General features: G+C 37.5%; 3 protein-coding genes across 4 annotated transcripts in view; 2 read left to right on the forward strand and 1 right to left on the reverse strand.

Moving 5' to 3' along the window:
* LOC135200753 (mucin-2-like) overlaps positions 1 to 25,000 on the reverse strand; it is a 194,280-nt gene that overhangs the window by 80,701 nt on the left and 88,579 nt on the right. The window lies entirely within an intron of this gene.
* On the forward strand, positions 6,844 to 11,809 carry LOC135200751 (uncharacterized). Its single transcript, XM_064229355.1, has 2 exons — positions 6,844 to 8,780; positions 10,690 to 11,809. The coding sequence occupies exons 1-2, from the start codon at positions 7,219 to 7,221 to the stop codon at positions 10,919 to 10,921; spliced, it is 1,794 nt and encodes a 597-aa protein (XP_064085425.1). The 5' UTR covers positions 6,844 to 7,218; the 3' UTR covers positions 10,922 to 11,809.
* Positions 17,951 to 20,006, forward strand: LOC135200752 (compound eye opsin BCRH2-like). Its single transcript, XM_064229357.1, has 2 exons — positions 17,951 to 19,115; positions 19,699 to 20,006. The coding sequence occupies exons 1-2, from the start codon at positions 18,201 to 18,203 to the stop codon at positions 19,912 to 19,914; spliced, it is 1,131 nt and encodes a 376-aa protein (XP_064085427.1). The 5' UTR covers positions 17,951 to 18,200; the 3' UTR covers positions 19,915 to 20,006.

Raw genomic sequence — 25,000 nt, forward strand, 5'->3', positions numbered from 1 at the left:
CTTGGTCTATATTTAATGTCCTCCCTGGTTTCTCTAATCCCTCCTTTCAGAAAAAAAGGATTGAAGTCTTGAAGGCATAATTCATCGCCAACTTATCTCTCGCATTCTAAACCAGTTTCTCGTCATCTTTATATTCAAACATTTTCTTACCTCAGTCATTAAAATTTCTAATTGCTGTAAAAAAAATGATCTTCTACGACGTATCGTATCATCCTCGTCTTTTACGCCTTATCTCTAGTAATTCTATCATCGGCATTTTATAGGTCTATTCACTTCATATGAAGCTTTTCATCCTTCTCCTCGCAACTTTTTCATTTCACTGGTTTATAATTATCACTAGATCAGCATGCACTATTCTTTGCCCTATCAATCCATTCTCGACCAGTGCCTTACCATACAACTTCCCAGATACATTCAGTCATGGTTTGCCCTTATAATTCTTCTTCTCATTCCCTGTCTCCTTAACTCTCCTTCAGTGCACCCACTGCTTGAAGACAGCCACTCAGTTACTCCTGCATCAGCATATCATCACATCATAATAGTTGTAATAGCACAAAATCCTACATACGTACATCTTCAACAATCACCTCCACAAGAATTCTACGTTTGTAAAATATATTCTCTACAACTCTTCTGTTCCCAGTTTTTTGTGTTATGTCGTTTTAAAAACCACATATTCCCGGTGACCGCGACTCCTACAGTACATTAACACAAAACATCTTCACTCTGTATGCAACAAGTGCTACTCCTCCCTACCCGCTCCCCCACCCATCCCCCTATTTACACCTCTCAGCTACCTCCTACACAGTCTCTCTCCGTTTCTCCGTTCACACACACACACACACACACACACACACACACACACATATATGTATATATATATATATATATATATATATATATATATATATATATTATATATCTGGCCTTGGACGTCATTGTATGTCATTCCTTCTTCTCTCCTGCTTATATAAGGGACGGTTGGTGCTTTGGTAGTCTCTTTTTGTTTTCTGTTTTATGTGTTTTTTAATGCTTTTACTTTTTATTGTTTTAACTTGTAAATTTTAATTGCATTGTGAATTCCTTTTATGCTAATAATGTATTTTATTGTGTCTTTTACTTTTCACAGACTGATGATGCACTGAGTCTTTAGTGCGAAAACGTTTTTTCTGTTAATAAACTTGGCCTTTTTAACAACATGTGTATCATGGACCCTCCTGAAGTCTATATTATATATATATATATAATATATATATATATATATATATATATATATATATATAGATAGATAGATAGATAGATACGTATATATATATATATATAATATATATATATATATATATATACATAGAGATAGATGAGAGATGAGAGAGAGAGAGAGAGAGAGAGAGAGAGAGGAGAGAGAGAGAGAGAGAGAGAGTTTGTATATGCGTGAAATTGAAATCCTTCCGCGGGTGATAATAATGCCCATAAACCCATTTACAAATACTTTCTAAACTAAAGGTATTGTGTACAGTTGACGCAAGGCCACAAATATTACGGAACCAAAAATGCTCACATTAATTCGTAGTCTTTGTTATTTGCATATAGAATTTCTTCCAAAGGCCAAGCACTGGGACCTACGAGGTCATATATAATATATAAATTAATATATATATATATATATATATATATATATATTATATATATATATATCATCTACTGTCAAGTGAATTAAAACACTGTATAAAAACACACAAAAATCTATGTCCACGAGGACAGTGACATACCGTTATTTATTTAAGAAATGCCCTTGAATGAAGGAATGAAGGAGAAAGAGCTTATATTCCACTGATTCGGTTTGCTCATGGCCATAACTCAGTGATTCCCAATCTTTATACCTTCAAGGAACCCCTGAAACAATTTTTCATGTCTCTCTTCTCCTCTCTCTCTCTCTCGCTCTCTCTCTCTATATATATATATATATTATATATATATATATATATTATATATATAAAGGTATAAGCCACGAAGGAAAAATAAACAACGGAGTTTCTGCAAGATCTTTCCATTAGCGTCCTTTACTCAGCAGATAATATCTGCTGAGTAAAGGACTTAAGTCGAAAGATCTTGCAGAAACTCCGTTGTTTATTTTTCCTTCGTGGTTTATACCTTTATTTATAGGATTTATCACGCTCCAAACTTTCGTAATTCATTTATATATATATATATATATAATATATATAATATATATATATATATATATATATTATATATATATAGTATATATATATATATATATATATATATATATATATATATATATATATATATATATATTATATATATATATATATATATGTGTGTGTGTGTGCGTGTATGTATGTGTATATACATTACTTCATATAAATCATACAATATCTACCACTGCTATCCGAACTGTGTAAATTCAGATCAGCGTCATTTACAATACATATTTATTTCAAGACTTTCTGCGGAACCCCTGATGATGAAATGAGGAACCCCAGGGTTCCACTGAACTCTTGTTTGGGAATTCTCTTGCCACACACACTTGTACTAAACACGCCGCAAAGGTGCATCCATACCGGGTTAAAACCCTTGGGGGTCACTATCTCACTCACATTTGTTTATTTAAACATGGAAAAGATATAGAGAAAGAGACAAGTAATACACTGGTTAAACAAAAGAATACTGGAACTAGGCAACAACAGTGGAAACGCAATAAAAAAAATGACAAACAAAACTGAAAGAGCCAAATGCAAAAAGTCCTGGAGTAAAGGAAAATGACAGAAATATATAAAAAATGAAGAAATTAGAAATCAAAACTGAGATGCAAGTAATGATGGAAAGTAGATTGAAACTTACAAGCGGAATATTTAGTGAATTTTAACTCCGAAGGAATCAAATTAATGGCCATTAAGGAGGAATAACGGATGCTAATTCAGCAATAAATTCTCCTATAGTGTTACCTTAAGCTTTACCAATATCAATAATGAACAATTATATTGAAAGGGGCGCAGAAACTAGTAAATAGAATATTTCACCAATTACCCTCGCATAAATGCTGATACCATGGACTCTTTATGAAGGCATACATATTTCAATACAAGAGCCCTTTGATTTCAATACCCTCCCCGACTACTTGATATTCTTGGCAATGTTAATTGGTTACAATATACAGGTTCTCAGTATTATTTGATATAACTATTTATTCCTATGAGTTGAGTTGAATATAGGATTTAAGCCAAAGGCCTAGCACTGGGACCTTTGAGGTCATTCAGCGCTGTATTGACAGTAAAAGGTTTGAAAGGTGTAACAGGAGGAAAACCTTGCAGTTGCACTATGTATCAATTATTAGGAGAGGGTGGAAAGTAAGATGGAAGAAAGAGAATATGAAAAGAGGTACAGTAAAAAGAACGGAGACGTAGCATGATACTCATGGATCAGTCGCGCCACAAGTCTTACCCAAGTCTCAGGGGATCATTTAAGTAGCTTCGCAATTTGTGACAACAATTCCTTTTTTATATGAAACAAGTAGAAGATCTTCGGAGCAATCGAGTTTTCTGTAGAGCATATAGTGCTGAACGGTGTGACTAGTATTCTTAGCGAAGGCCCATGAAACACAGCCCCGGCACATGAAACCTCAACCCCAGTCCATGAAATTTTCTGTACAGCTCCGTTGGCACCTATAACGGGCCAGACGCATATTCATGGCTAACTTTGATCATAATTTAAATAATTAAAAACTCCTGGGGCTAGAGGGCTGCAATTTGAAAGCTAAAATCGTAACGACCAATTGTTTACGGTGAAGGCTGCATCTCAGTGTGCACTGAATTTCACTTGTAGGTTACGAACTGCCGATCCGAATTTGTTTAGGGGAAGTCCACTCCCACAAAATATTTTTCCAGAGACAAACTGGCACTACATCATTTGTTGCGTGCCAGGGCAACAGATACCAGGACAACTCATTCCCGGAAAACTTATATCGGAGTACTCATACCTAGGCAACTGATATCTAGGACAACATAGGACAACTCATAACAGGTATGAAGTGATGATTTAATTCTGAAAGAAAAATCAAGAATACAACAATAAATATTAAAAGAAAAACTTCATTTTGGGGGCGGGGCGACAATGAAAACCAAAATCATTAAAGACTGTCAGTATTATAAAAAGTATTTACTAGAACTGAGACTTAGTGCAGATTATATGCCACAGTTTAAAAAAGACATTTTCTGGCAAGAATCATACTTTTCAAGTAAAGTTGCCAGTCGCTTGTTGCACTCTTTGTAAACTCGTTTTGAAGTTATTTCTGCCCCAAAAATCCCCTCCAATTTTAGCGTATTTATAAATTTCTAGATATCAGGGTATTGGTATGTAATTGAATTTTGTAAGGCAATATGAAAACCTTCAAGGCTACTATTATTAGCTCTAGTCATACCAGTTGAAGTCCTCTCTGGAATATTCCATAATATTCAGGGTTGCCGTTTTGAGGAATTTCGTCTATTAGTGTGGCTTTCTGGTGGCATCTGGCAACCCTCGCTGGCTTTTCCGACCACAGACCACGGCACTGAAGAAAAAAAATCTTCACTTTGCCTTTTTTATGTGTTATTTATAAAAATAAAGATATAAAACATATCCTGCTTATTTATACAAATGAATCTTATTGAAATCCTTTATTTTTCTTGATCAAAAATACTCTATATTAAGCTAGTGACGTGTAGTTTTCTAACATCACGGAAAATAATTCTACATCGGAAAATACGCATTATAACCATTAAATCATAAATAAAGTAAAAAAAAAAATCAGATGAACTGCATATAACACTGCTAAAAGCCAATGTTGTGAAGAAAAAAATGGCATCACTGTTCCATATTTCTATTAGAAATATTAAAGCCAGACGACGTCTTCTAGTAGAGCCTCTTCCTTTTTCGAATCCTATATAAGTCACTGCAGAATACGATACAAATTCTCATGGCAAACTATTGTCGTCAGAAAGTTCTTCGTGTGCAACAGTAACATCAGTCACTGGTAAAAGAGCAAGTGCTGTTAAGCACTTTATCTCTGTACTTTATCTTTGTACGAGTTGCTTCATCTGTATTGTATGGGTAGAGGTTCCGAGTAATATGAAATGAACAACCAGTTACGTTTACGTCAGGAAATCTTAAAATAAAGTTGTTCATGGGGGCTTTTTCGAAGACCTTCTTATAGCTTTTAGGATGAATACCAGGGTGAAGAGTAACTAACTGAGAAAACAACCGATTAGTTATAAGTTGCTTGCCGCTTGTTGGGTAAGAAAGCGAAAACACGAGGTACATTCATTCGAATTACCCATTTGAATGCTGATTGTATATAACTGGTCATATACAAATGGACAAACTTGAAATATCCATCGCCAGCCCAATCACGAATTTTAACAAGATCATCCAGCCCTGTTGATGAGACGAAAACCAGCATCATATTGCAAAATGTCCTTGGCTCAAATTTGCAGTACAGTAACGAGATATTAAAACCAAATCTTTCTGATGGAATAGGGGGGAGCACCACTATTCTGCTGTCGCCGCCGACGAATACTTCGTGGTAAATTTGATGTTACTGGCAGTCCAGCCAGCGCCTCATCTTGTAGAGAGGAACATTCTGCCACAATCAAAATTTTCGAGGTCTCTTGCGATGACAATGCTTGGCTTCGAGGGCAATTCTCGATTTCACTTTATTCCCACCAGGACTGTGAAAGTGCACCCGTTGAAGATACTATTTCTAAAAGGTCCTCCTCGGCCACCGTCTGAATGAGCACTCTGCACAGCTTTACTTCACATAGCCTTACTTTTTCTTTATTCGTAGCCCTAGACCCATGTGTTGTACTGTCATATAGCTTCGTAGCCCTAGACCCATGTGTTGTACTGTCATATAGCTTCGTAGCCCTAGACCCATGTATTGTGCTGTCATATCGCTCCGTAATCTGTTATATGAATTAAAGAATTCTGCCACTATTTCCTAATAGCAGACTAATAAAACATTTTTACCAGATTACTGTAGGAATTTTCATTGCTCTGGGTTGGCTAACATGTAATAACCTTTTCTCTTTATCTTTTTACGACCCCCACCCCCTTTTTTTTGTAACGAGAATACTAAGAAGTTGATTGAGAGAGAGAGAGAAGAGAGAGAGAGAGAGAGAGAGAGAGAGAGAGAGAGAGAGAATATTACGTTGCGTGGGAAAAAGGAATTGGTAATTATCTGAAGCTGATTTGACGGATTCCATCGCAAACTTACAGGATTGTTTTGCTTTATTTCTGTATTTTCCATTAATGATCATAAAAAGAGTGTCTTGCATAGCCTGAAAATAGGGACGATACCCATAAGCGCACAGTAAAGATACCTAAATATTTTATGTTTCATCACGAACGTGGGTAACAACACATTATGAGGACTCAGGAACTGTACGAAACCAAAACGTCAACAGACTACTTGTTCTTAATTTACTGATCCTTTAGGGCCTGTGATTTAATGTATAGTCACTATTGAATTTAATTTCCACTTGCAACTCCCTTATCCTTTTTCTATCTTTTTTATTTATTTTTTTTTTTGGATCGGGCTGCCAAGCTGCCAATTATCAGCACTATTTTCTAAATGTAACTCAAAGGAATATGATCAAATCATATATGCCCTGTACTTTACAAATGAGAGACTCCTTCTTCAAAACTTGAGCCAACCGCTAGGCTAACAAGAGCAAAGTACAGTTGTTTTATCTGCCTTTTGATTCTTGGCAATCTATGAACGCCTATTAATTCAGTGTCATGCCTCGCAGCTACCGTGTTTTCCCCAATCATTGAACTGTGCTGTTCCTGCCGCGGTCTTCTTAAGTATTACGGCAGTTTGTGTCTAACATTGGATGTGCAGGTTTCACAAGACAATCTTCGAAGAATCAGTGTTCGACAAACCAGCCTCAATACGAGAACGTCAAAGTGTAATAAAATACTGCATGCATAAGTGAAAATTTTGCAAACAAGGGATTCACAAGACCTGATACCGGTATTTTTGGTCCACTTGGTATTTTCGTAGAATAAAAAAATTGACTGTCAAACCATATCCAGGATATCTCCCAAGGCTCCCACTAACAGCGAGAAGGGGTTCAAAGGCTACTTATTTAAAAAAAAAAATTGTTTGTTGCTTATCTTTAGGGGACATGTAACGAATGGAGTCGAGACAGTCCTGAAGTGATGGAAACCATCAAAGAGGAAGGCTCCAAGGACGATTCTGCAGAGACCATCAGAGTAAATCCCAAGGAGCCTCTCCAGAATGACAATGACCGTCAAAATAAATCAAATACCCAGAGACATCTGAAGTCTATCCCACGAAACGTAGATTGTTCAAGTGTACAAGTTGCTTTAGGTGACCCTGTGAGAAATGTAGCTTGCCTTCATCGACAAGAATCGTCATCAAAGGATGGAGAAACGTCCAATTGTTGTAAAAACTGTGAGCCATCTGCGGGAACATCATATTATGATGATTGCAGTAACAAGAAAAATTCTACTGAATGTTCAAATAACAATGGTGATAATTATTCAAGCTCAGCTGTTGCCGACATTTGCTCAAATTTAGAGGCAGTCTCAAGATCAACGGCTTTCACTGCAAGAGCAGTGCCTACTGAAGAACAAATTGAAGGCGGTGACCAGATAAATCATGTTAGAGTAGTTAGTGAAGCAAGGAGTCGAGTTCCTTGTGGCTCTAGCAACTATAAAGATAATCACACGAGGGAAATGAATGATGCAAAGTACAAAGAAGGTTGTCAAAGTGGTGATTATAACAGAATAAATCAGTGTCCAAGTTCTTCTAGGTCTTTAGTTTCATCCTACAATCAAAATAGTGCCTCAGTAATTAACATTAGTGCATCATCCTGTTCGGAGATAAGCAGATCCCCATCAACCATCTCCTTAAATAGTCCTGCGGCCCATTCGGAAGATGGAAATCCACCTTTTGTAAGCTCATGCAGTTCTGAAGCAAGCAATGTAGCACTCAGAGAAGGGAGTGAAAGATTATCACCATCTGGATACCGCAATGCAGGCCCTTCTTTGGGGAACGGGGCGCAAAGAGCACCAAGAGTTTTTCATATCCAACCCATTCAGTTAAACCCCCCACCAATTAAACCCATAAAGTGTACGTGCCAGTATCGTTCACCATTCTTGAAGTTGAGTCCACCTTGCTATTTTTGTTCTACTACAGACCGACCTCCGAAATACAGAGAAACAGATGGTTTTGACTGGCGAAGAGCCAAGGGCAGATTGTTCTGCGTGGTTAAGACTCTTGGAAAGAAAAACCGTATACAACAAGATGCTTCATCGTCTAGTGACTTTTGCGAAATGAATGATATCCCATTTACTATTAGTGATGGAAGGATGCAGGGGCCATCAAACAATAATCACGGAGAATCTCTGCCCTCCCCATGCAATTCTAATAATTTATCAATAGCATCACATGAGTCCCAGATCCACACAGATGACATTCAGAGAGCAGAGGTCAGTATTACTGAATCAGCTGATGACAGATGTCCACAGCAAAGAAGAATTGGCAGCCTTTCTGGGAATAATAACGGAAGCTTAGCCTTAAGGACCGTGTCATCAGATCCACCACCATACTTCATGGGAGGCACAGGAATACCCCCACCTTACTCCCCTCCCACTCCATCCTCATTTCCCCAATACGCTACAAGTGAGAGCTGGACGTCAAATTTTCACTGGCAACATGAATATGACTTTACGCAAGTGGAGTTTGGTAGAAACTGGTAATTTGTTTCTTGGTTACTGTTTCAGCTACTTAATCAGTTATTGCAGTACGCATCAATTTTGCAGTTCTTGTTACCACTACTACTAATATAATTAATACCATCATAAAGATTGTGTTTGAAGCAGAATGGTTAAATCGTCGACATTGTTAGCACAAGGCGTTATCCACTATTGATATTCCTCAGCTGTCGTGTACACTTGGATTTTCAACCGGTTTCCCTTTCTCCTTATGTTGATGCATTTAGGCAATATAACAACGAGCACATTTATGACATTTTTCAATCTTGCTACCAAACTTAGGACCAGGTAGCCAGTAACTGATTGGACTGTTTCTATATAAATTATCTTAAAAAATGAATTAAGACTACTGGCAACAATGAAACAAATTGAGCTTCCATATATGAAGTAACTGTACTAAACACTACGTTACTAGGATTATAGTTTGGCAGCAAGATGATACACATCCCAGAAAACGTCCTTGAATGATAATGCCTTAAGCTGTGCCTATGTATTTTCAGGCAATTAACTACAAGAAAATGCAAGCGTTCCCCAATTTTCAGTAGCAACTTATTCGCTCTTGTCCGTTTCAGCAGCTGTGCCACAACATCTCTCACAATTTTACTTAATTGTCATATAAAAGTAGTTTCACATTTTGCAGATAGTACGAGCTTCATTTTCCGGATGCTTGCATAAACCTTACGCTCACTGTTGTCTGTACACGATGTAGCATTCATTTTTTTCATCAGTCTATACTCTGCCCAAGCTTTTTTTACCTGTTGCCTATGCACGTCCGTGTTTTAAAATTCCGCTAACAAAATTGACTGCTGGTGGCGGTGTGACAAAAACACCATTGCTTCCAGCCATAACGTGATAAAAGTGCGCACATTATACAAAGGAGTGCTTTTACCAGACTTAAATTCACGCATGTACTGGCAATGCATTTCGAGTACTTTGTGGTCATGATTTTTCACTTCTAGTATTAAAGTTTGATATATCTGTGTTGTGTAATCGACTTCCTTGCTGAAAGAAAGCGAGAAAATATATAGCCCATTGAATTATGAGAGAATTTGTTCATCTCAGAGTCATCTTGTGCTGTATATTAATTAAATAATAAACCTTCATTTCTCCATCTCGAAGTATTGTACGTAAGTAACAGTAGGTCCCTTCCTTTGGCATAATCTTAAGCTTCATTGATTATTCTTTGATCTCAAGAGTCACTCATGAAAAATTTTTTTATTTCATCTAATTACAGAATACAATTCTGAACAAATAATGAGAGCTGTTATCCTGTGATAATAAAACCAAACCGTAATGGCAGAGTTAATTGGTCATGGAAATGATACAATCACTTCTTATCTGCATGCTCCATTAATATCTTGATTATTCCTAGCAGAAGCTATACCTTATATGTGATACAAGAAAACTAGCAGCTGTTTCAACACCAAATCTTCTGTCTTGAATTAAGTACTGAAGTCAGAATATCATGTATATGTTAATGATAATTCAACAATTGCCTTTTAATATAAAATTACTTTTCACTACGACTAATGCTTTAGACAACTGGGACGCCACCACATCTTAACTATTATTATTATTATTATTATTATTATTATTATTATTATTATTATTATTATTATTATTATTATTATTATTATTATCAGAAGATGAAACTTATTCATATGGAACAAGCCCAAGGGGCCATTGACTTGAAATTCAAGCTCCCAAAGAATATGTGTTCATTAGGATGAAGAAAGACGAGGTAACGGGAAATGCAGAAAGAAGAGACCCCACTTATAAGGAAGAAAAAAATTAAAAAATAGATCAGATTGTATCAGAATACAAGAATATAGTCGTAGGGTAGTAATGCATTGCACCTTCGCTTGAACTGCTCAAACTCTGATCCCACAGCCGATGTAACATCATCTACTCCTTCCTGCTGGGGACAATCACCACGGTGGTCATCTTCGGAACGGATCCTCCTGTCCCTCTCCTATCCTGCGCCATCATCTTCTTCACCTTCCTGGTGTATATGCCCCTCCTCTGGTTTCTGGAGAACTTCGTCCGGTGGCGCCCCTGGGGTTCTCTTCAGGAGAGAATGGCTGTGTTCGCTGCAAGGTGTCCTCCGCGTCCACTAGATTGATTGTTACACAGAGCCAGTGCTTCAGTACTTCAGGAGGAAACCGATAGACTAAAAATCACAAACTCCAAATTATATCTGTTACAGGGAATACGTGAAATCAGGGATATCACGCTAGGGAAAATGTGAAATGACCAATTCGCTAAGGAACATTCGACCCTTGAGAGCCAGAGTAGCTTAGTACTAAAAGAGGCGAAACAAAGATTCTTTTACACAGTTTCACAGTGTTTGGCAATAGCACCTGGGGAGATCAAAGGTGTTTAGCTACGTTTAATCCTAGCCCCTAGTTGATCAAATGGCCCTAAATGCATCTGATCACCCTAAGGACCAAGGGACTAGTACTAAACACAGCGAAACACATTTGACGCCCAAGGGCTAGTACTAAACAGGGCGAAACAGTGCAACGGAATAACTATTTCGCCGTGTTTAGTACTAGCTCTCGGGGATCAAATGTTCCAAAGAGAATTAAGCCATTTCACATATTCCCTAGGGATTTCGTGACATCCCGATTTCATATATTCCCTGTAAGTTATATACCGCAGAGTAGTAAAATAAAAAAAAAACAGCAAAGGAGATGGGAGAATGGGCATAAATTAAATAAGAATTATACTTTTCGTTTGCTCTTTGTAAATTTCTTCTCAGACTGATTATTCATTTCAGTTAGGCTATTAGTGTTTTCAACTTTAATGTTTACAAGCAGTTCTGCAATTTTATGTTCCACTGAAATAATTTTTTCTATCCTCAATGTACATTCCACTTTAAACTGATTTTAACCTTGTAAAATCAGTTGTTTTCTATAGTTGTTTGTTTTGCTGTAACTGTTCGTAACTCTTGATAAATAGAAAGACTGATTCGTGTGCGTGTGTATATATATATATATATATATATATATATATATATATATATAATATATATATATATATATATATATATATATATATATGTATATGACTGGTAAAAATGTTCTGTAACAACAGAATTCCATCTAATAAAAGGAGCCCATAAAAACACCAAAATGTAGAGAGAAAAGTACTATATTTCAGAGACTGCTGTCTCTCTCTTCAGGTATATGAATGAGAAAAGTTTACAGAGAAGGTGGTATTATACCAAGAGATTCGTCCACAAGTAAGCCAATTTTAATTTAGGTCACCCCCGCTGATAATCTTCCTTTAATCTTCTTAAGCGTTGGTTGAATGAACACTGCGTCGACGATATCTGATATCCAATTCCCTTTTGAGATGTTCATTACCTGCTTCTCTTTTATTAAGGCCGATTCCATCATTTGACTCTTGTACCGGCAGTTGCTGCTATAAATTACACGTGACATATTCCAGTTTATTCTATGGTTATGTTCATTTATATGGTTGAAAATAGCCGAGTTCTGTTGTCCATACCTAACTGACCGTTTGTGTTGTATTAATCTCTGGGGAAGTGATTTACCTGTAAATCCGATGTAAGATTGGTCACAGTCCTGGCATGGGATCTCATATACCCCAGAGTCTTTGGGAGATGTCTTTTGTTGGACGTTAATCAGGGATTTGGCTAAGGTATTTGGGTAGGTAAATGCAAAAGGGTCGGATCTACAATTCAAATTCATATCTGACAAAAACTACAGCCGTGAAGAGATATGTTTAAAAGGAGTGTTACTAAATGCTTTAACTGACCTTCATAAGAAATATCCTGTTCCCCGCAGATTCATGATAGCCATCCACTCGCTAAAAAAGTTGAGATGTTATAATAAGTAGATCCGACAAAGACGGCAAAATTGTAATAATGGACAAAGACTTCTACCTCGACAAAATCAACCAGCTCCTTAGCGACACAAATACTTACGAAAAACTGACGAAAAAATCCCCTCCAGAACGTTCCCACAGAATTTTTTCGGAAAGTAAGATTAATTGGCCAAGACAAAAAGAGTATTGAACTATTAGAGAAATTTAAAGTAATTAATCCTAAATTACCCTACTTTTATGGTCTTCCCAAAACTCACAAAGACAATCTTCCATTCAGACCCATCGTTTCATGCGCCGGAGCTTTCAATTACAAAATTTCTAAATGGTTAGCTGGCCTCCTTTCTCCTTTTTTAGGCACTTTTTCTCCCAGTCACATCAAACATTCGGAAGACTTTTGTCACAAATTCAGAGAAGCACATATACCACTTCACAACATAAAACTTTTAAGCCTTGACGTAGACTCCCTATTCACAAAAGTACCAGTACAGGACGTTCTTCAGTTTTTAAGGGAAAAATTATCCCCTATTCAGATCATTTCCCTTTGGCACTTGACAAAAATAATAAAGTTAGTTGAATTATGTGCATCTAATAACGTATTTCATTCGGGGAATCATTCTACAAGCAAAAATTCGGGTTGTAGTATGGGTAGTCCTTTAAGTCCTATTTTAGCCAATCTGTACATGGAATACTTTGAAACTACAGTAATAAATGCAATAAACCCAAAAACATGCGTGGATGAGATACGTGGATGACATACTAACATTTTGGGATAATAAGTGGGGTAATTTTAATGAATTCCTCTAAAAATTAAACTCATTAGTGCCCAGCATCAAATTTAAAGTTGAATGGGAAACAGACAACAAAATTCCTTTTCTTGATGTTTTAATAATCAGAGACACGACAGAATACAAATTTCGCAAGCAACTTTCATCTTTAAAGTATCCTGACCATATAATTGAGAAAGCAATTCAAAAAGCAAACGTAATTTTCTACCGACCCCTAAAGACAAGACCAGAGACACACCCAACAATAAAATAAAAATTCCCCACTGGAGACGATTTAAGAGAGTAACTCACAACCCTTGGGAAATCCAACCTTTGCATTTACCTACCCAAATACCTTAGCAAATCCCTGATTAACGTCCAACAAAAGACATCTCCCAAAGACTCTGGGGTATATGAGATCGCATGCCAGGACTGTGACCAATCTTACATCGGATTTACAGGTAAATCACTTCCCCAGAGATTAATACAACACAAACGGTCAGTTAGGTATGGACAACAGAACTCGGCTATTTTCAACCATATAAATGAACATAACCATAGAATAAACTGGAATATGTCACTGTGTAATTTATAGCAGCAACTGCCGGTACAAGAGTCAAATGATGGAATCGGCCTTAATAAAAGAGAAGCAGGTAATGAACATCTCAAAAGGGAATTGGATATCAGATATCGTCGACGCAGTGTTCATTCAACCAAGCTTAAGAAGATTAAAGGAAGATTATCAGCGGGGGTGACCTAAATTGGCTTACTTGTGGACGAATCTCTTGGTATAAATACCACCTTCTCTGTAAACTTTTCTCATTCATATACCTGAAGAGAGAGACAGCAGTCTCTGAAATATAGTACTTTTCTCTCTACATTTTGGTGTTTTTATGGGCTCCTTTTATTAGATATATGTATATATATATAAATATATTATATATATATATATATATATATATATATATATATATATATATATATATATATATATATATATATATATATATATGTGTGTGTGTGTGTGTGTGTGTGTGTGTGTGTGTGTGTGTGTGTGTGTGTGTGTGTGTATTTAATAACAGGGCCTTATTTAAAAAGGATGGTATTTAACCGACAGTCCTCGAATGCTTGTAACTTGAATAAAAAAAAAATCTCCGTTTGATACCATCCTGTTTAAACGATATCCTGTTATTAACTGTATTAAAGCACAGAATAATCGTGCAAATAATAGATTACTTGTATATATACATATGTATAATATTTTTACTTTATATAAATATGCATATACATATATATAATGTGTATAATCAATATCCTCCTTGCAACAAATCTTTCGAAATAAGTGTGCCTTTTATTAACACTCTCCCGTATTCCATAAAACGAGATTTGACGGACAAAGACTTAAATATACACGGGGCTTATTTGAAATAACAGAAACGATAAATATATATCTGCTACCACGCAGCAGGATGTGGGAATAGTCATAGCTCTCCTTATCGAAACGGACCTTGGACGCCTTTGTGTTTTTGTGATATATACTTGTCTCTTCCCCTTGTATTTCCTCACAATTAGAAAGCCACTGTACCCTATCGGTTCCTTCATGGCGATAGATGGCGATGGTTGTCTTCCCTTGTCTAGACCGTGCCTACATTTTATAGGGTGGCCAGACGTCCTGCTTTAGGAAGGACAGTCCTGTTTTAGAGCATTCTGTCCTCAGTCCTGCTTCACCTTAAGAAGGACGCTAATTTGTCCTGCTTTTTGGGTCTGTCTAAAAAAAATATATTAATACTAAAGATATAAATAAATACGAATACATACACTAAAACAGTGAGAACTGATGGTCAAAATAACCATTGATTTTTTTTTACATGAGGCCAATAATTTTATAAAGTGGCTGCTGGGACAGTTAGGAACACTAGGCATGGAGCCGCGGTGTACTTGTATCTGCCCAGCCATTTACAGAAAACTTCTAGCCAACAGAAAACTCTTAGAGATGGCAAGGAAAGGGACAAAATACAAACATTAGATTGCTAATTCCTTTAGTTTCTGTAATAATGTTAATTTTTTCACCCCAGTTATGTACTAAATTGTTCCACCATGAATAAATTGAATATTAAATAATATTAGTTCCTTATTCATACACTATTTGACACTGAAACACTCAAGTCAATTTTATACTATAGGTATATATATACATTATAAATCTTAGATTTCAACTCCTCAATAATCATATTTAATTTAGGTTAAAAATTGGTGTTGGAAAAAAAAATGGTCCTTTTTGGAAATTTGGAAATGGCCACCCTAGCTCACAATTAGTCAGCCGCTATACCCTATCGGTACCTTCATGGCGATAAATGGCGGTGGTTGTCTTCCCTTGTCTAGACCGTGCTCACAATTAGTCAGCCACTATACCCTATTGGTTCCTTCTTGGCGATAGATGGCGGTGGTTGTTTTCCTTTGTCTAGACCGTGCTCACAATTAGTCAGCCACTATACTCTACTGGTTCCTTCATGGCGATAGATGGCATTGGTTGTCTTCCCATGTCTAGACCATGCTCGCCTCACTATTAGTCAGCCGCACAATTAGTCAGCCACTATACCCTATCGGTTCCTTCATGGCGTTAGATGGCGGTGGTTGTCTTCCCTTGCCTAGACCGTGCTCACAATTAGTCAGCCACTATACCCTATTGGTTCCTTCATGGCGATAGATGGCGGTGGTTGTTTTCCTTTGTCTAGACCGTGCTCACAATTAGTCAGCCACTATACTCTACTGGTTCCTTCATGGCGATAGATGGCAGTGTTTGTCTTCCCTTGTATAGACTGTGCTCACAATTAGTAGCAACTATACCCTATCGGTTCCTTCATGGCGATAGATGGCGGTGGTTGTTTTCCTTTGTCTAGACTGTGCTCACAATTAGTCAGCCACTATACCCTATCGGTTCCTTCATGGCGATGGCCACGATACATGGCGGTGGTTGTCCAACATGTTGCCAAATGCACTTCTCTGGAGTTTTAAAGGCCGACCATTATGTTGTGCCTCAGAATTTCTTTAGAAAATCTTTCCACTCTTCCAAGTCCCTGTATTTCTATAGGCATGTTGAACTACCGTACTTTTAATTTACTTGTTTTTGTGTTCATTTACCTATGATATCTGTACAATCAAGCTGCAGAAGCTCTCCATTTGTGATACTTTATATAAATATATAAATACATATAAATAGTATTATATATAATATTATATATATATCATATATATATATATATATATATCGAGCTACAATGTCGTTTAATATCTAATTCGCTCTAACCTCGGAATTAATATATTTCCATATATGCTTAACCGAAGGGGAATTTTTTCTCGATAATAGACTTGCCTGGACCTGGGCGCGAACCCATGGAGCCTTTCAAATCCAGAACGTCAGTGAAGCTTTTACCTACTACATCACCGCAAGAGGTGGTGTAGTAGGTGAAAGCTTCACTGACGTTCCTGCATTTGAAAGGCTCCATGGGTTCGCGCCCAGGTCCAGACAAGTCTATTATCGAGAAAAAAATTCCCCTTCGGTTAAGCATATATGGAAAATATATTAATTCCGAGGTAGAGCGAATTAGATATTAAAGGACATTGTAGCTCGATATATGTATATGAATCACGGAAATGTGATATGACTTATATATATTATATATATATATATATATATATATATATATATATATATATATATATATATAGAGAAGAGAGAGAGAGAGAGAGAGAGAGAGAGAGATGAGAGAGAGAGAGAGCGGCATAAATATACATAAATTATACAAGTGCAATTATCGGGAGCTATTCAATTTATCATCTATATAATATTATATTATAGTCCTTCGTTTCTTTCCATTAAGAGTATTCATAACATTTTTCTATTCTTATATCTTCATAAGGGTTTGTCAAAACAAATAGATGATCATTTATGTCATGAATGTCATATAGTGATAATAATAATAGAAAAGAATGTCAAGGCTATATTATATACATGATATTACGGAACGTTATATGTATAACACTTTTGAGTAACAATTCTTTATTTATATAAGTAAATTAATTTTGGGAACTGAAAAAAATCTGCCTTAAGAATGGTACCAGCCCAGCATGAAGGACGATTAAGAGAGTTCCTTTTCTTTTCGCCCTGAGGTCAACTTCACACCTGAGATAAGAACTTTGAGAGCTGGAATTTTTATTATTATTTTTTTTTTACGTTTAAGAAGAAACGAGGGCTTTTCATAATAGGCAAAAAATAAATCAGAAACCAATTATATCTGCGTTCTATAACTTATGCTACCTTCAAATACCTTACAACAGGAGTGGGAATATTTGATTTGGCATCGCCGGTCACCGCCGATGCCCTACCCATTTTCACCAACAAGGAAACGATAGGGTATATGCTTCCATCCCCAAGAGACCACTTTGTGTAGGTTCGAAAGCCATACAAGTTTATCTCCTTCTTAGGAGATTATCTACCATATTTTCCTTCAACGAATTTTGAGACGAGGAGAGAGTCTGGAGAAACCCTGTCTTTCATAACCGGCGCGTAATTGGGTGATGCTTCCAATAAATAGAGGGGCTGCCGGGCGACGGATCGCACTTTGGCTTACCTCCGCTACGGAGAAAACGACTGGTCAAGGCGACAACGACGGGCAGCAACGACACCCAGACCTTCTCAGCAACTTCTCTCTCCTCTGACGCATATTGCAAAGCAGGTCTCGATAACTAGCCGTCTCCACCAGCGCTACGAAGAGCACATCAAAAATGGCACAGTTCCACAATATCTCCGGCTTCCTGCCTTTCAAGGGATCTGATTACGACTTTGGATACCCTTCAGGAGTTTCACTGATGGACTTGGTTCCAGATAACGTAAGACCTATGATACACGACCACTGGAGCAAATTCCCTCCGGTCAACCCAATGTGGCATTATCTTCTGGCGGGTATTTACATGATCCTTGGTTTTCTCTCTTTCTTTGGTAATGGTATCGTCATGTACCTCTTCTTGACGAAAAAGAGTCTCCGATCTCCCGCCAACATGTTTGTCGTCAACCTTTCTTTCAGCGACTTCATGATGATGGCAAGCCAGTTCCCCATGTTCGTCATGAACTGTTTGGGTGGTGGGTACTGGACCCTTGGACCGTTTGCTTGCCAACTCCACGCTTTTACTGGTTCTGTGTTTGGCCTTTGCTCTTTGTTAACACTGGTGGCCATTGGCTACGATCGCTACTGTGTCATCGTAAAGGCTTTTGATGGTGGCCACATGACATCAGGAAAGGCCTTCTTCCTCATCCTCCTGTGCTGGGCCTATGCCATCGCCGTTTCCATCTGGCCCTTCTTCGGCTGGAATGCTTACATTCCAGAGGGAATCCTCACTTCATGCAGCTTTGATTACATCACTCAGGACTGGAATAAGAAATCCTTCGGCCTTTTCCTCTTCATCTTCTGCTACTGCATCCCAGTCAGCATCATCATCTTCGTCTATGTCCAGATTGTCAACGCAATTCGTGCTCACGAAAAAGCTCTCCGAGCCCAGGCTAAGAAAATGAACGTCGAGAACTTGCGTTCAAATGCCGACGCCAACAAGCAGAGCGCCGAGGTCAGAATCGCCAAAGTTGCCGTCGCCAATGTCTTCTTGTGGCTCCTCACCTGGACCCCTTACGCATATGTTGTTATGAAGGTAAGTCACTTTCGGCATATTCATTTTTTACAACATATTTACGAATATTGAATTACGCCTCATTTGCTGATGGAACACTTGTCCATCTATTGTAGGCTTCTATGGCACCTTCACTATGTAAGAAATCCTATACTCGAAAAAACTCTTAACCATTAAGCTCAACAAATAGCAGCAATAGTAGCATACAGATTTTACATAAAGCTATGAATAGGATTAACGACATGTAACGATGTTTATCTAACTAGTTTATCAAAGAACCTTGTAGATCAAATGTCATCAGAATAGTGGCATAAAGTATATAATCCCTCATAAAATAAGGTAGCTAATTACTGTATTATCATGTGGTGTGTGTATTTTTTCATAAAACTATGAAACCTTTGTGTCCATAGGATTAACAACATATAACGATGTTCATTCAGCTAATTTATCTAAGTACCTTGTAGATCAAATGTCATCATAATAGTGGCATAAAGTATCCAATTGACAGTTTCTTATAATCTGTCATAAAATAAGGCAGCTAATTACTGTCTTATCATGTTGTGCAATGATTTACTTATACATAAAAATGTATTGATGTCCACAGGGTCTCTACGGAAACCAGGAAGACCTGACTCCCCTAGTGTCAGCCCTGCCAGGCCTGATCGCCAAGACGGCCTCAGTCTACAACCCTATAATGTTCGCTATTTCGCATCCCAAGTTCCGTCTGGCCCTCCAGGAGGCATGGCCTTGGTTCTGCGTCCACGAACCAAAGGACGATGACTCCAAATCTTCCAAGACAGAATCAGAAGCAACCAAATAGGAAGGAAGTGTTCACTCCACGATGTCAAAGGAAAGCACATATCGAACGGCTAATCGGATCGACCAGATTTGCTAAAAAATATTTACAAACGAATCTCCCTTGCATATCTATATTTAAAAAAAAAGAGATAGTGTAATAAAAACTACCTTTTTATACTTGCTTATCAAATTACCGATGTGAAAACTATATTTCGTCAACGAAAAAAAATTATACTAAGGTAAAACAAACTGCACTTGACACAGATGCATATCAGAAAATTTATCATACACAAGAGCAATTTGTCTTATATTTTAAGTAAGCGGCTATTAATGTTTTCTCTAATTAAAACTGAAGTAACAATCAAAATTGATACTATATGATTACGGAAACTTAATAAGTCAGCTTGCTAACATGATTACAGGTATTAAGATATATATATATATATATATATATATATATATATATATATATATATATATATATATGGATGTATGTTGTTTGTATGTATGTATGTATGCATGTATGTGCATGTGCCACATACACTTTGAAAGGCATTGAGTAATTTCAACCAAACTTGATATAGTAGATATGACTTACAATCTGAAAAAATATACTGTCGGGTAAGGCATCACTGGCACCAAAGAGTTTGATTTTTGAGAAAGGGTGAAATGTAAGAATAACCGAAAACAACAGATACCTATTAATGTCTATTCCTTAGTTTTCGATGTCGCTGAGATAAATAGTGACACTCCCTATGCCTATCAAGTTCAAGTTCCCCGATTGTAAGTGAGGTTGAGAATAGGGTTAGTGTTACATGTGGAAAACTCAATAAAAGGAAAATGACATAGTTTTTATTTTTGTATGGGTCCCTGAGAAGAATAGTGACTCTCCTAATGCCCTTTGATTGCAAGTTCAGCCCCGATAGGAAGGAGGGGTGAGAATCGGGTGACATATAAAGGTAACAGAAAAAGACCGATATTAGTGTCTAATCCATAGTTTTCGAGGTCGTTGGGATGAATAGAGACACTCCCAATGCCCTCTAAGTACCAATTTCCGATAGGAATGGGAGGTAAGAATTGGTGAAATATAAAAGGTAAAACGTACTGGGCAATGTAACTGAAGCAACTGTTTTACAGGAGTAAGAGAGAGAGAGACAGAGAGAGAGAGAGAGAGAGTTTTCCCAGGCAGTGCTGAGCTGGTCAGCAAGTGTATATATATATATATATATATTATATATATATATATATATATATATATAGATATATATAGATATATGTATGTAAATATGTATGAAAATATGTATGTATGATATATATAATTAATTATATATTATAATTATATTAATAATATATGGTTATGATTGAATTTTATATTATATATATATATATATATATTATATATCTTTATCAATATATATATATATATATATATATATATATATATATATATATATATATATATATATAACATATATACACAAATATATATATATATATATAATATATATATATGTGTGTGTGTGTGTGTGTGTGTTTTTTTACAATGTAAATATATATATATATATATATATATATATATATATATATACAGACAAATGAGCGTTTTGATGTTCTTGGCAGCTCAAACTCTTACCTCAGTCCAGACAACTGGTCCTTGCTAGAGTGACAGAAAGAGATTAGAATAGAACATAAAATTTAGGCCAAGAGTCTAGTGCTGGGAGCTACAAGGTCATTCAGCGCTGAAACGGAAGTTGACAGTAGAAAAGGCTGAAAGGTGTAATAGGAGGAAATCCTCGCAGTTGCTCTATGAATCAATTGTTATAAGACTGTGAAAAGTCAGATGGAATAAAAAGAAAATGAACAGAAGATGAAAGGGGCTGCACCTAGGGGCTGAAGGGGCACTGCAAAGAACCCTAGCTAATGCCTACAGTGCGCCGCACGAGAGACAGAAATGCCCGGCATCAAATGATTTATAAACTTACAATTTGGTAAGGAAAATGTTCTCAATCAACAATTTCGAATTGAGTCAGAGAACTGGAAACTGAAATATACATCTGTTGTTTTCCTCTTCTTTAGTGGCAGAAGCCATCCGTAAAATTTGTTTCCACAGTGACATACTTGACGAAGAAAGGCGCCATCATCAATTTCTCAGCAAATGCAGTGGTGTAATACGGTACCAAGGAAAGTGACCTAAAAGAATTCTATGCCACGTTCACTGAACATGCAGTTGCAAAAATGTCGGAGAATCACAAAATACTATCGGATGCTGCACCAAAAGTCAATTATTGCAAGAAAGTGTATTTTCTGTAAAAATCCTGCCATACAGTAACTATAGAGGAATTAGACTTCGCTTGTAAACGTACTTTGCGTTCCCAATATCAACTGCCTTGTCGTCGTCATATTGTAGCTTTAGTTCGTTATCAGAAAGAAGACATCAAAAGGCTTCCTCCATCAAACTGCCGTTGGCAAAATGTAACTCTTGTCATCCCACACCAAACTTCTTTAAGCCAAAGTTCACTTGTACACTTCGGAGCCAGAGCAAGCCTTATATTATTATTATTATTTTTTTTTTTTTTTTTTTTTTTTTTTTTTTTTTTTTTTTTTTTTTTTTGCTCTATCACAGTCCTCCAATTCGACTGGGTGGTATTTATAGTGTGGGGTTCCGGGTTGCATCCTGCCTCCTTAGGAGTCCATCACTTTTCTTACTATGTTTGCAGTTTCTAGGATCACACTCTTCTGCATGAGTCCTGGAGCTACTTCAGCCTCTAGTTTTTCTAGATTCCTTTTCAGGGATCTTGGGATCGTGCCTAGTGCTCCTATGATTATGGGTACGATTTCCACTGGCATATCCCATATTCTTCTTATTTCTATTTTCAGATCTTGATACTTATCCATTTTTTCCCTCTCTTTTCTCTTCAACTCTGGTGTCCCATGGTATTGCGACATCATGAGTGATACTTTCTTCTTGACTTTGTCAATCAACGTCACGTCAGGTCTATTTGCACGTATCACCCTATCCGTTCTTGATACCATAGTCCCAAGAGGATCTTTGCCTGATCGGTTTTCTATCACTCCCTCTGGTTGGTGCTCGTACCACTTATTACTGCAAGGTAGCTGATGTTTCTTGCACAGGCTCCAGTGGAGGGCTTTTGCCACTGAATAATGCCTCTTTTTGTACTGGTTATGTGCAAGTGCCGGGCATTCGCTTGCTATGTGGTTTATGGTTTCATTTTTCGTATTGCACTTCCTACATATGGGAGAGATGTTATTTCCGTCTATCGTTCTTTGAATATATCTGGTTCTTAGGGCCTGATCTTGTGCCGCTGTTATCATTCCTTCAGTTTCCTTCTTTAGCTCTCCCCTCTGTAGCCATTGTCATGTGTCATCGCTGGCTAGCTCTTTAGTCTGTCTCATGTATTGTTTCCGATGCATTGGTTTGTTGTGCCAGTCCTCTGTTTCTGTCTGTCATTCTCCTGTCTCTGTATATTTCTGGGTCTTCGTCTACTTTTATTAGTGGTCCTTCTTCCCATGCACCTCTTTAGCCACTCGTCTTCACTGGTTTTCAGATATTGCCCCAGTGCTCTGTTTTCGATGTTGACGCAGTCCTCTATACTTAGCAGTCCTCTCCCTCCTTCCTTTCGTGTTATGTATAGTCTGTCCGTATTTGCTCTTGGGTGTAGTGCTTTGTGTGCTGTCATATGTTTCCTGGTTTTCTGATCTATGCTGCGGAGTTCTGCCTTCGTCCATTCCACTATTCCTGCGCTGTATCTGATTACTGGCACTGCCCATGTGTTTATGGCTTTTATCATATTTCCGACGTTGAGTTTTGACTTGAGTATCGCCTTGAGTCTCTGCATATATTCTTTCCTGATCGTGTCCTTCATCTCTTGGTGTTTTATATCCCTCCTTCCATTATTCCCAGGTATTTTGTATCCTGTCTCATCTATGCCGTTTGATGTTGCTCCCATCTGGTAGCTATTTATCCCTTCAGTTCTCGTTACTTTGCCTTTTTGTATGTTGACTAAGGCGCATTTTTCTATTCCAAACTCCATCCTGATGTCCCCAGATACAATCCTTACAGTCTGGATTAGGGTATCTATTTCCTTGATGCTCTTACCATACAGCTTGATGTCGAACATGAACATCAGATGGTTGATTCTCTTGCCTCTTTTCTTGAGTTTGTACCCGGCATCCATCTTCTGTAGTACTTTTGCCATGGGAATCATGGCTACCACGAAGAGTAGTGGGGACAGTGAGTCGCCCTGGAAGATCCTCTCCTGATATTAACCTCTGCTAGTCTTTTTCCAGAGCTTGTAAGCATTGTATTCCAGTTGCGCATTGTATTTTTGAGGAAGCTGATGGTGTTTTCCTCTGCCCCATATATTTTCAGGCATTCTATTAGCCATGTGTGTGGTATTATGTCGAAGGCTTTCTTATAGTCTATCCATGCCATGCTTAGGTTGGTTTTCCTTCTCCTACTGTTCTTCATTACCATTTTGTCTATCAGGAGCTGGTCTTTTGTGCCCCTACACTTCCTTCTGCAGCCTTTCTGTTGGTGGGGGATGGTGTTTGTCTCCTCTAGGTAATTGTATAGCCTTTCACTGATGATACCGTTAGAAACTTCCACATTATTAGTAGGCAGGTGATAGGCCTGTAGTTACTGGCTATATTTCCCTTACTCTTGTCTTTTTGTACTAAGGATGTTCTTCCTGTGGTCATCCATTTGGGTGCATGGTGATTTGAGATACAATGCTGGAGTCGTTCTGCTATTCGTGGGTGTAGGCCTTGAAGTTTTTGAGCCAGTATCCATGGACTTCATCAGGACCTTGGGGCTTGCCAGTTGGCATTTTCTTTAGTTGGTGTCTGACTGTGTCTGTCGTGATCTCTGTGAATCTTTGTTTTATTCTCCCTGTTTCTTCTTCCTTGACTTCCTGGAACCATGTTGCATGTTTGTTGTGTGATACCGGATTGCTCCATATGTTTTCCCACAGTCTCATACTTGGTTCGGCTTCAGGAATTTCTGAGTGGTTGTCTTCCCCTCTTAGTTGGCTGTATAGTCTTTTCTGGTTGGTTCCGAATAGTTTGTTCTGTTGGTATCCCTTATTATT

The sequence above is a fragment of the Macrobrachium nipponense genome, chromosome 27 (genome assembly GCF_015104395.2).
Source record: "Macrobrachium nipponense isolate FS-2020 chromosome 27, ASM1510439v2, whole genome shotgun sequence".
NCBI classification, from domain to species: Eukaryota; Metazoa; Arthropoda; class Malacostraca; order Decapoda; family Palaemonidae; genus Macrobrachium; species Macrobrachium nipponense.

Excerpts from the sequence above, each read along its gene's own strand:
- LOC135200751 (XM_064229355.1), top strand. The coding sequence starts at position 7,219 with ATGGAAACCATCAAAGAGGAAGGCTCCAAGGACGATTCTGCAGAGACC. Across the intron at positions 8,781-10,689 it reads GTGGAGTTTGGTAGAAACTG|CCGATGTAACATCATCTACT; the intron begins GTAATTTGTTTC and ends CTGATCCCACAG.
- LOC135200752 (XM_064229357.1), top strand. The coding sequence starts at position 18,201 with ATGGCACAGTTCCACAATATCTCCGGCTTCCTGCCTTTCAAGGGATCT. Across the intron at positions 19,116-19,698 it reads ACGCATATGTTGTTATGAAG|GGTCTCTACGGAAACCAGGA; the intron begins GTAAGTCACTTT and ends TGATGTCCACAG.